Source organism: Perognathus longimembris, chromosome 5, assembly GCF_023159225.1.
Source record: "Perognathus longimembris pacificus isolate PPM17 chromosome 5, ASM2315922v1, whole genome shotgun sequence".
NCBI classification, from domain to species: domain Eukaryota; kingdom Metazoa; phylum Chordata; class Mammalia; order Rodentia; family Heteromyidae; genus Perognathus; species Perognathus longimembris.
In genome coordinates this window covers 48,827,337-48,838,741 of record NC_063165.1, presented here as the reverse complement: position 1 = coordinate 48,838,741, position 11,405 = coordinate 48,827,337, and the positions used below count along the sequence as shown (strand labels likewise).

The window sequence follows — 11,405 nt, the reverse complement described above, 5'->3', positions numbered from 1 at the left end:
GGCGGCTACGGGCCGGCCCCACTGGGTTTGGGGGAGGGGGGGCAGGCGAGAGGCGAAGGGCCGCACCGCGGGAGCCGGTCCTCGCCCTCGCCCCCTGCGCGGACGCGCCCGGGGCTCGGCTCCGCTCTCGGTGGGGCCACGCTCCCTCTCTCCGCGCGCGAGGTGGGGGATGCGGGGAGCGCCCCCCCCCCAGCTCCAGGACCCTCCCCCCGGGGCTCCGGAGCGCTTGCTCCGCCCGCCGCCCCCTCCCCCGTCCTCGCCACCCCCCCATCCCACCTCCCCACCCCTCGGAAGAAAATAATGCTGGCGGGCTCCCGCACCTCTCAGTCGCTCCCGGTCCGCCTCGGGGAAAGGGCACCCGCTGCGTCCCCGCGCCCGGACCCCTGCCGAGCCGCCCTCGCCACCACCTCGCGCCGAGAGCCGCTGCGCACCGCTTAGGCGGGATCTACTAGCGCCGCGCCCCAGCACCGCCAGCTCCGGGAAGGCGCCGCCCGCAAGGACACCGCTCTGTCCCGCCTCGTCCGCAACTCCGGCCCTCGTCGGGCTCCACGCGAGCCAGGAGTCGGGACATCCCCGTGCGCGCCGCGCCGCGGCTGGAGCGGCCCTCGCTGCCGGCCCTCGCCGCCAACTCCTCCTCGGACCCGAGACTCCAGACGCGGCTTCGCAGCGACTTCTCCTCACACCTCGGGGCTGCCCCGGTCTTTCCGCTCGCCTCCCCCGCTGCCCTCCAACCGCTCAGGACGGGGGTGCCAAGATGCCCCGCTACTGCGCAGGGCCCCGGGCCTCCCTCGACGTGTGACCCTAGCCTGGTCCCCCTGCTCGGCCGTCCACCCTCCCCTTGGAGACCCCCGGCCCGGCCCCCGGGGGTGGAGGAGGACGAGGAAGACGCCGAGCCCGAAGGGGGAATGTCCGGCTCCCAAAGCGTGAGCCCCCCGGGCTACGCGGCGCAGACCGCGGCGCCGACGTCCCGGGGAGGCCCGGAGCACCGTTCGGCGTGGGGAGAGGCCGATTCCCGCGCCAATGGCTATCCCCACGCCCCCGGGGGCTCCACGCACGGCTCCACCAAGAAACCCGGGGGGGCGGTGACCCCGCAACAGCAGCAGCGCCTGGCCAGCCGCTGGCGCGGCGGCGGCGACGACGACGACCCTCCGCTGAGCGGCGACGACCCCCTGGCCGGGGGCTTCGGGTTCAGCTTCCGCTCCAAGTCGGCCTGGCAGGAGCGCGGCGGCGACGACGGCGGTCGCGGCAGCCGGCGGCAGCGGCGGGGCGCGGCCGGCGGGGGCAGCACCCGGGCGCCCCCTGCGGGCGGCGGCGGAGGCGGCGGCGGCGGCGGCGGCAGCTCGGCGGCCGCGGCCGCGGCGGCGGGCGGGACGGAGGTGCGCCCCCGCTCGGTGGAGCTGGGCCTGGAGGAGCGGCGGGGCAAGGGCCGCGCGGCCGACGAGCTGGAGGCCGGTGCCGTCGAGGGCGGCGGCGGCGGCGGCGAGGGTTCCGCGGATGGCGGCAGCTCTGCAGGCTCGGGCTCGGGGCCCGGCGCCGTGCTGTCGCTGGGCTCCTGCTGCCTGGCCATCCTGCAGGTATTCCGTTCCAAGAAGTTCCCGTCGGACAAGCTGGAACGGCTGTACCAGCGCTACTTCTTCCGCCTGAACCAGAGCAGCCTCACCATGCTCATGGCCGTGCTGGTGCTCGTGTGCCTGGTCATGCTGGCCTTCCACGCGGCGCGACCTCCGCTCCAGCTGCCCTACCTGGCGGTGCTGGCAGCCGCCGTGGGTGTGATCCTCATCATGGCTGTGCTCTGCAACCGCGCGGCCTTCCACCAGGACCACATGGGCCTGGCCTGCTATGTGCTCATCGCCGTGGTGCTGGCTGTCCAGGTGGTGGGCCTGCTGCTGCCCCAGCCGCGCAGCGCCTCCGAGGGCATCTGGTGGACCGTGTTCTTCATCTACACCATCTACACGCTGCTGCCCGTGCGCATGCGGGCCGCGGTGCTCAGCGGGGTGCTGCTGTCCGCCCTCCACCTGGCCATCGCCCTACACACCAATGCCCAGGACCAGTTTCTGCTCAAGCAGGTAAGGGTGCCGGGACTGGACTGTGGGGTGGGCTGGGGTGGACACCTCACTCCACAGAAAGAGATCCCTCGGGACACCTAACGTCTTATATGTAAAACAGTGGTCTTGTGTTATTTGTAATGTACCTGGCTGGGTGGACAGTGAATTCAAAACCAGTCATCATTGCCCTGAATCAGTGAGGAAGGAGAGTTACAGAAAATCACGTGCGGGGAAAGTCTCCATCTCTCCCTGAGCTTGTGTCCTTGTGTACAAAGGCTTATGATAGGAGTGGCCCAATTCTCTAGTGGCCACACTCTCCTTAGTGCCACTGTGGGTTTTCTGTTATTCCACACCTGGATAGAGGGTTGGGGAAGCACCCCTGGGCATCCCGTGGCCAGTCTTAAGGAGGAGATCATAGCTCCTGGACATATCTGAGGCCAGGGATTTGGGAGTTAGAGAGATCCTTGAACTTGAAAGAGGATCGACAAGTTTGCTTTGCCCAAGTGCCCAAAGCTTCTGTGAACTAAGATGGGAAAGAGCACTGAGAGGTGTGTGTCACAGTGTCCTTTCTGATTTGAACAGAAAGCTGGTGGTGAAGGTTATACCCTTCAGCAGGTGCTCCTGGTTGTTGCCTGGGGCGGGGGGTGGGGGTGGGGTGTGTGTGTGTGTGTGTGGGTGTGTGGGCAGGGCCGGGGCTTTTTTATCCCTGCTAGGATTTGAGTGAGCCTTGAACTGTAAGATGTAAAACTTCTGCCTAGTTAACAGGCAGCTCCGGGCTTCCGGAAGAGATCCCTGCTTGCCCTTATGACCATAGGGTGACACAGCTCCTCTGACATTAACGCTTTCCCTTAGTATTCTGTGTCTGTCCCACAGAACATGATGGTTTGCATGCTTATCCCCCGGAAAGAGTCAAGTGGGACATTGGTGTAGATGAACAACCGCGAACCACTCTGCATATTCCTACTGCCCTCTTGGTATCTGCTTCTTCTCACAGAACTTCCTAACAGTGGCCCATTGCTATTATTTTTTTTTCCTCCCCACTACTTCTACCTTTTTCCTTAGACTGTTATCTTTTGATTACTGCACTCTTTTGGGGTAGTCTCTGGCTTCCTGGACACTTAACTCTCCTATAGGACTATCACTTGTATGAGCTACAGAGAACTGGGCTCTTGCTGAACTGCAGGGTGCTCTGTGTCTGGGAAGGAGGGAGAGATTGTGCCACCTGTCTGGGCTTTGGCCCATGAGTTCTGTTCCTGGAGAAGGAGATGGTTAATTATGCTGATTTTCCTTAACACCAGTGTCTAGACTCACCTACTGGGAGGAACCTTTTCCTGTTCTAGCCATACTGGCTTCTCCTTTTCTGTATGAGTAACAGTAAAATCAGATCCATAGCACTTTTCTTTTTCTTCCATTGCCCTTTGGCTTTCCATATTCAGTGTAGCCTCCTTTGCAAAGATTCTGAAGTATGTTTTCCCTTCTCCATGCTCTCCTCCAAGTTTTCTTGCATAGTGAAGAATATTTAGTAGTAATTCAATGAGTTCTTGCCAGTTTGGTTGGGGCTCACAATGAGTAGAGTTGATGGAGTTCTTAGTGTTTGAAAGTTTTCCTGATCTGGGATCAGAGGGAAATAAAAGCCCTTAGGGATCAGCTTTGACCTGGAGAGAAATCTTTTGGGAGATGTTGGTTTGAAAAAAGTTACTACTATGGAGTGTTTAAAAAGGTTCCAACCTAAAGACCCACACTTTTAGATGGGTGTTAATGTGTCTGAGTTGTGTTCCTGCCTTGGATAGGTATAGTTTTCTGCAGAGGGAATGACATGCCATCCACATGGAGCAGTGGAGGTTTACAGGAGAGTTGCAGATGCTTTCTGAACCAGACTTAGGACATGGAGTCCAATTACAGCCCTAGGTTATCCTGGATGTATGATCTGAGGAAATTGTATCTCAGAAACAGGGTGCTGAAGCTGAAACAGCCCCATCTCAGTGTGAAAATGCTGTTGCAGTCCTGTCTGGCTGGCAGACTACTCTCCTGGCTCCAAGAAAAACCCTTTCTTTTCTCTTTCTTTCCCCATCAGGTCCCACCCCAGGCATCTTTACCCACTATGGTCTTTAGACTGTCACTTAGCTGCACAATTTCGGGTGGATTTATACTTAACTTTTCTTGATCTGACTATAGCAGAGCTTGTTATGAATGGTCCAAGACAAGGGAATGCAAACATTCCTTCTATTTGTCTTCAGAGAAAACTGTATCTTTTTTTTGTTTGTACTTGATTTACCTTTCTGATTGTGCATGCTATAAAATTTGTCTTTCTTGTGCAAACTGTGCTGGATAGCAGGCAAATATTAGTGGAACAGTCCGGCATTAACTTCTGCCTCCGATTCCTTTAGAGTGTAAGTGTTTGGAGGTGACTTGGGTTAGATGCTTAGTTGTTCTTCTTTGATGATGTCCAGGGAAAGAGGCAACAGTGAACCATTTCTAGTGCTGGGATTTGAAAACTCCCTTTCTACAGTTCCTCAGCATACAATAGGCCCTTAATAAACTTTGTGCGTATTTCTTCACTTCTCCTGCCAGGATGTCCCTCTCAAATCTATATCCCAGGACCTCAAAATCACCTGACCTGAGTGAGTGTTTTATTTTTCCCCAGCCCTTTGGTGTTTGGGCTCTGTCCTTGGCTTCATCAGAAGTAGCATTTTTATTTTCTTCTGTTTTTTCTTTTTGGAGCCAGTACTGCAGCTGACTCTCTCTCCCACTTGAGCCATTCCTCTAGCCCGGCTTTTTGATGGTTATTGGAAATGAATTCTCATAGATTTTTTTTTCTGTGCAGACTGGCTTTAAAATGTGATCCTCCAAGTCTCAGTCTTCTTAAGTAGCTAGAGCTACTGACAACTAGCTAGCATGTGGTTTCTTAAGAGGTTGGTTTTTACTCAAGAGACAAACAACAGGCAAAGTGTGGTGGCCTTTCCTTGTGGGCCTTTTCTGTTGGTAGCTCTTTCCTTCCCCTAGGAGCTGTCATAATCAGTTATATCTTAGTTCTGCCCATTCTCTCTCCCTGCCTGGACCTTTTCTCTCTTTCTTAGTTCCTTTTTCTGCCATCTCCATCTGGACCTCTGTTCTGTCAGCCCATCTTTCCTTTCCTTGGCCTTCCTGCTTTTCTTTCTTTTGCTCCCCATATCTGGCCTCTCAGCCTCTTCTGTGCCCTTGTATTGCTGTTGTCTCCTCATCTCCTCACAAGAATACAGTAGGAACGTCACAAGGGTGTTTTTTTCCCTCTTCCTTTGCCTGTTAGAAGTCCCTCTGCTATACCCATACCATAAATAACACTCGAGCATCTGCCAAACACATTCCTCACTTGTGTTAATAGGCTGCAATGATGCTGGAGCCTGTTTCCATGGCAACCTCATTTTTGTTTGACTGTATCCCACTCTGCTTCATAAAGCCTCTGCGAGCACTCACACACAAACAAGCAGGCTCCCACAACTCGTACCCATGCTGAGCAGTTAAATATTATTTTGGAGACAATGTCTTTAAGTCATGTGGGGGTGAAGTGGTCATTTGATCTCAAGGAGATTGTCACCTCCTCCATCCAGTAATACCCTAGGACATGATGGTGGATAGAAGAGCTCTTTGAAAAGTAGACAGTGCTATTCAGATGTGGGGAAATATTTTTACTCAACTACATTAAACATGCTTAGCATGGCTTCCGGAGGGGAAGATCGGGATTCCATCTAGGTCTCTGGGAGCTTGCTGTGAGGGATGTCCCCTCCCTCTTCTATCTTCTTTCAGCTCTTTACCTCCTTCTCCCCTCCCATCCCTTTGGGAGAAGTACAGTAATTTCCTGCATTTCTTCCTATGTGCCTGTTTGAACCCACAACTGTCACAGTTGTTCGAGCGATCAGAATGGCACTGGCACTGTGTGGGTGCTGTTCTGTGACTGAGCACGTGTGAGTGTCTGTTGAGTGGAGGCAAGGGATGGGGGTGGGGATGTGGACCAGGAATCGTGCTCTGTAGCTGCCCAGGGATAGGAGCATGTGTGTGAACATGCACGTGCTCCAGTCTGTCTGTCTGTGAGCAGTTTGGCTCTAGTGGAGGAGATGACTGGCAAGCCGTTTGTATTAACTTTGAAAGATTTACAAGCATCCTGGTCCCATTTGTTCTTGGCAGGCAGGCGGCTTCCTAAGGCAGCCTTTCTGACTTGACTGCTCTTTTTACCTTGACCTCTGGCTCCTCTGGGATGTACCCTGTGTTGCACTCCCTCCCCCGTTCATAGTGAGACTAGGGGCTGGGCTTGATTGGTCAACTCCTCTGACCCCATGGAGTTCACTCTTCTTTACTGCTGCCCACCTGATCAGCATTCCAGTGAGCCCCACTGAGGAGCTGCCTCCTTGCTCTGGAACCTGGCCCACAGGCCTTCTGGTAGGTCACCGTGGTTGCCCCAGGTGCGCTGCTGGCTTGTGTGGAGGAAGACTGCTTCACAATAAAGGCCAGGCATTGTTTGCCACCAAATTACTTTTCTATCACCTACATTCTGCAGAGGAGAAATCTGGCTACAAGTAAACTCAGTGGCAGCAGCAGGCTGGGTTGGAGATTGTCTTTGGATTTGGAACAGAGGAGGGTCTGCTGGCCTTGCTCTAGGCTAATTGTATTAGCCAGTTGTATTGGCTAATTGTCTTTGATTATATTGCTCCCTCTCCAGACAGCTGGAGAGGGGGCTTGGAAGGGAGCAGAGTGGCTCCTGACAAAGGTTTGAGTGGGGCTTCTGGATAGGGGGTGTTATCTGTTAGGTATCAGGAGAGCCCTGATCCATGTAGGGAAGACCTCAGGAATGATGGAGAACCAGTCGAGTAGAATGCACAGCCCTGCTATTTGCAAGAATATACACTGTTAATAATTTAGTCCAAGTTTGATCTGCACACGAGAGCATGAAGTCTGTGTACTATAGAGCACAGAACAGCATGTTCATGTTTGTCTATGGAGAGGACACACGATGTGTTAAACCCCAGCACAGAAACCTGCCCAGCTGCACAGAAGAGTTTTAAAAATCAGTGCAAAAGGGTCCAATACAAGCTTTCCTCTTCAGACAGACAGGTCTCAGCCATGAGTCCCGGTGTCAGAGGTTGCATTTGGCTGCAGAAGAGGCTGTGATCTGGGCTTGGGCTAGATCATCTTTCCTATTGAGGTGTGTGATCTACCACCATGGTCCTAGCCGAAGGTGGAAGTGGAAATGGAGCAGGGGATCTCAGGAGGGAGTCTCCCTTGATTGTCTCTGCCAGTGACATGCTGTCCTTGCTACCTCAGCTAACTTCATTGATCTTATGTTGGGTTCAGCTTGTCAGTTGTTTAACTTCTCAGGAGCAGAGTCTGTGTTGGGAATGGAAAGTTTGCTCTGGGAACCACACATGCCTGTCCCTATGAATCCCTCAGGTACAGTTATATAAGTGATGTTCTTACATATTCTTTTCTGTCATCCATGCAGATGGGAAGAGCTGGCTTGTGGAAAGCTCTCTCTGTGTGTATGTGTGTGTGTACGTGTGTGTGTGTGTGTGTATGTGTGTGTTATACATTTCCCTCACCAAGGCACTATCTTAATGTAGGAGGATAATTAAGAAAATGGATTGTTTTCTTGCTAAAGAAAATCCTCAGCAAGAAAATTTTGCTACAACATTGTGAACAAGATCTGGGAGTTTCTAGTTAATTGAAAATGAGCTTAAGGTAAAACTGTGTTTTGGGTTTACTTTTTACTGTTAGAAAAAGTGGACAGGAATCTTAGTTCTATTTATAGGCAGATCCAGTTCACAGGAAGATTGAAATATCATCTGAAATATGGCATTTGATTCTAAAATTCAGAGGAAGGTTACTAGTTTGTAAGAGGGCTGGAAACTTTGAGTTCTGAGAGAAAATTTGTTAGCACAAAAGATATTAAGCAGAGAGAAGAGTAGATTGTAACAGACATGGAAGTGAGCTAGGCAAGGTGTTACTGCTGGGATCCCTTTTGTAGGCCATCCTGTAAGAGGAGCTGACTTAGTTCTGGTTATTTCCAAGGGCAAATGGATAGAGAGGGTGGACAGATTACAGCTGTAGGTAGGGGATTCTTTTCTAGCCAGTGAGGATAGATGCTCTTTGTCAGTGGATGTGTTTAAGTAGAGACCAGACAGCTGTTTGCCAAGCTTATTGGGGAGGAAATTGCCTGTATGGGCCAGTGAATCATTGAATCCTAACTTTGGCTCATCATAGTCCCTAAGGAATTTTTTAAAAAGAAAATGGAGATTCTTAGGTTCCACTAGAAAGTGCAGCTTCCAAAAGTCCAGGCCGGGGTTCAGGAATGGATCTTCTTTATTTTTAGGTTTTTATACTAGGGATCAAACACAGGTCCTTGGGCATGCTAAGCATGTGTATAACCCCAGCCGGAATCTACTTTTTAACAGCTTATACATCATATTTGAGCTCATCCAGTGGTCTTGATGAGCAACTCTTAGGTGTAGGGCCAAGATGAGTACTTAGGTTACCTGGGATTTGGTGGTTCAGTGTTTTAGGGCAGATGGCTGCCTCTTTAAAGGCCTCTGTGGTATCTTCTCATCACACTCTTCTCAGAGTTTTGGTTAGCTTGTCATCACCATAACAAAATCCTGAGTTAGCTAGCTTTATAAAGAAAATTGTTAATGTACAGCACCTATAGTGGTTCTTTCAGTGAAGGTAGCAATAGCAGAAGCCTAGTGTAGGGCCCAAGTGGCCCTGTCTTTAAACTGGACAGAGAGAACTGGGGATGTAGCCAAACTCAGGCTTTTATAACAACCATCTTGTGGGAACTACCAAGGAGTTGCAGAAAGAAATACCTCACACCCCCAATAATACCTCACACCCATTAGGATTCACTTCCTAAAGGTTCCATGCCTGCCAGCAGTGCCATTCTGGAGATCAAGCCTTTAGTCATGATGGACTGAGGAGGGATATAAATCACGTTCATCGTCCTCAGCCCCTGTTTAAAGATGCAGAATCCCTGCATCCCTGCAGACGCACTGAGTGGGGTCCGGGTGGGGTTGATTAGACTAATGAGAGAAGACAGATCTGGGAGGGGGACTGGATGGTAACAGCAGTGAAACAGAATGGCAGAGGTACTTAGCCCCTTGGACTCATGTTCTCTACTGCACCATTCTCATCCCCACTTCCCTTCAGAGGCAAAGCAATCTGCTTTGGGATCCTAATCTGTCAGGATGAGGGGGCGGGTGGTGGTAGGATGGACCTAGGTTTGCCTCTTGGTCCACTCATTTCTCTGGTGAATGGCTTTGAGAAGCACTGAGGCCATGCCAGGAATGGATGGTATAGACTGTGGAAGAGGTGGTCAGGAGTGCAGCAGCAGGGCAGGAGACTCGGAGGAGATAGGGAACTAGGAGATGGTTTGAAGGAGGGAAAACAGGACTTTGGGAAAGCATTGGAGATTGGAACTGTGAGGAAGGAGAGGGGAAGGACTTGGAAGTGGGGGCAGGGGTGCCTCTGGGAACAATGGGATGATATAGTCACCAGAGAAGAGGGAGGCAAACAAAGCCTAAGGGCATAGTGGAGGCTTTGTTCTTTAGGCCACATGTCAGGATGAAATTATAATGACACTCCTTCCCCTCCCAACTACCTCTTGCTCTGGAGTGGGGTTGGTTGGTTATGGGCTGCTGTTTTTTTTGTCCTGAGCCTCCTGGCTGATATTGCTTTTTCAGGGCCACCTCTCCCCTCCCTTGGGGCCTCCTGGGCTTTACCACAGAGCTCACTGTGCTTTTGGAAGGGGCACAGAGGGATCCAGGGACTCATGTTCATCAGCACTCAGCACATAGTAGGTCCTTAGTGAAGATTTGAATGAATGAACAAACGAATGAATGGTGGAGTGGGTGGATGCCTGCACGTAGGCTCTAGGCTGTGCTGAAGTGCTAGACCAACACCTCCACAAAAGGAAGCCACGCAGCTCGGCTGGGAAGCTTATTTTGGTGGGTTGTAATCCCAAACTCTGAACAGGGCTTCCAAAACCCTCCTGCTGCAATTTAAAACATGTGCCTTAGAAACAGACAGAGCTGTTGCCTGGCACTGCTGGTACTACATCACTTTACAGATTTGGAAACCATCGTAAAGTCAGTCATTCTTTCAGCCCCCTCTCCATTCATTCTGCTAACCATCAACTATTTCGTGCCCACTGAATACCAGACACTGTGTTAGGCACGGGAGCTGCAGAGATTGTTAAGACTGGGCCTGGTCCTGGCTCCCCCAGTATTACCTTTAGCCCAGAGTCTCCCATAAGTGTTCCTGGGGGTGTTGTTAGTCGATGCTTCGCAGATACACATATGGTCTGTGTTAGATAAATTTAGGAAATGCAGTTGGCCTTCTGTATCTGCAGGTTTTTCATCTGTGGATTCAACTGCAGATTGAAAACACTTGAAAAAATTTCATGTTTGTACTAGATGTATGCAGATTTCTTTCTTGTCTCTATTTGCTAAGCAATGTAGTATAACAACTATTTACCCAGCGTTTACACTGCATTACATAATAGACATAATCTATGGATTATTTAGTACATGGTAGATATGCCTAGGTTATATGCAATATTACATTCTTTTATGTCAGGGACTATAGAATTTGCAAATTTTGGTATCTGAAGGGGGGTCTTGGAAGCAATCACCCAAGTATATACCATGGGACAACTGCACTGAGTTAGACAGCGTTCTTAGACTTCAAAGCTTTTAATATGTTCATGTGCATAAAGAGACTCTGAGAGAAGAGACCCGTTTTTCAAGCACATCCTAGAATGAGGTCATTTGTATGGTACTTCAATACTTGCTGGACTTGCCCCAAGGTCCAGCCCCTGCCTCTGGGGTAACTCTGCCCAGAGGCACCAAGACAAGGGGGTTTGTTTGGCAGCTTTCTTCTCTCAGAAAGGAGATTGCCCAAGCTGTATTGGCTGGCTGCCTGTTTTCAAGTCTCATTCTCCATCTGGGTCAGAAATGAAATCCTTTTATAAAATAAAATGATGGGGCTGGAAGGCATCAGGGCGATACCTCCATCTAGCTTCAGTTTCTTTTAGGGGATTTTGGCTGGCATTAGATATTTGAGCAGTTGGGCATTTGCATAATGACCATTTGGGGGTGTGAGCTCCATTGAATGTCTTTCTAGAACTTCTGTTTCAGGCACTTTTGTGGCTTACCCTGGAGAAGTAGTGATAGGCTACTCCAGAGCATCCTTTTTCTTGTTTGTTCTTTCTTTCCCATCCCCACGTCCCAGAAGCAGGAAGAAGCTCATAAAGAATAGGATAATAAACAATGGGCATGTACTGAGTCACTACGCACTAAGCATTGGGCTAATGCCCTGCATGTACAGCCTCATTAATCC

The 11,405-nt window shown here is 51.2% G+C and overlaps 1 protein-coding gene across 1 annotated transcript in view; it reads left to right on the top strand.

The window, feature by feature from the left end:
- The first annotated feature begins 274 nt into the window (after window positions 1–274).
- Window positions 275–11,405, top strand: part of Adcy5 (adenylate cyclase 5) — a 149,547-nt gene continuing 138,416 nt past the window's right edge. The window contains exon 1 of the mRNA XM_048346779.1: window positions 275–2,066. Within this exon, the coding sequence (XP_048202736.1) occupies window positions 906–2,066 (1,161 nt within the window). The 5' untranslated portion in view covers window positions 275–905. The remainder of the gene's footprint in view (window positions 2,067–11,405) is intronic.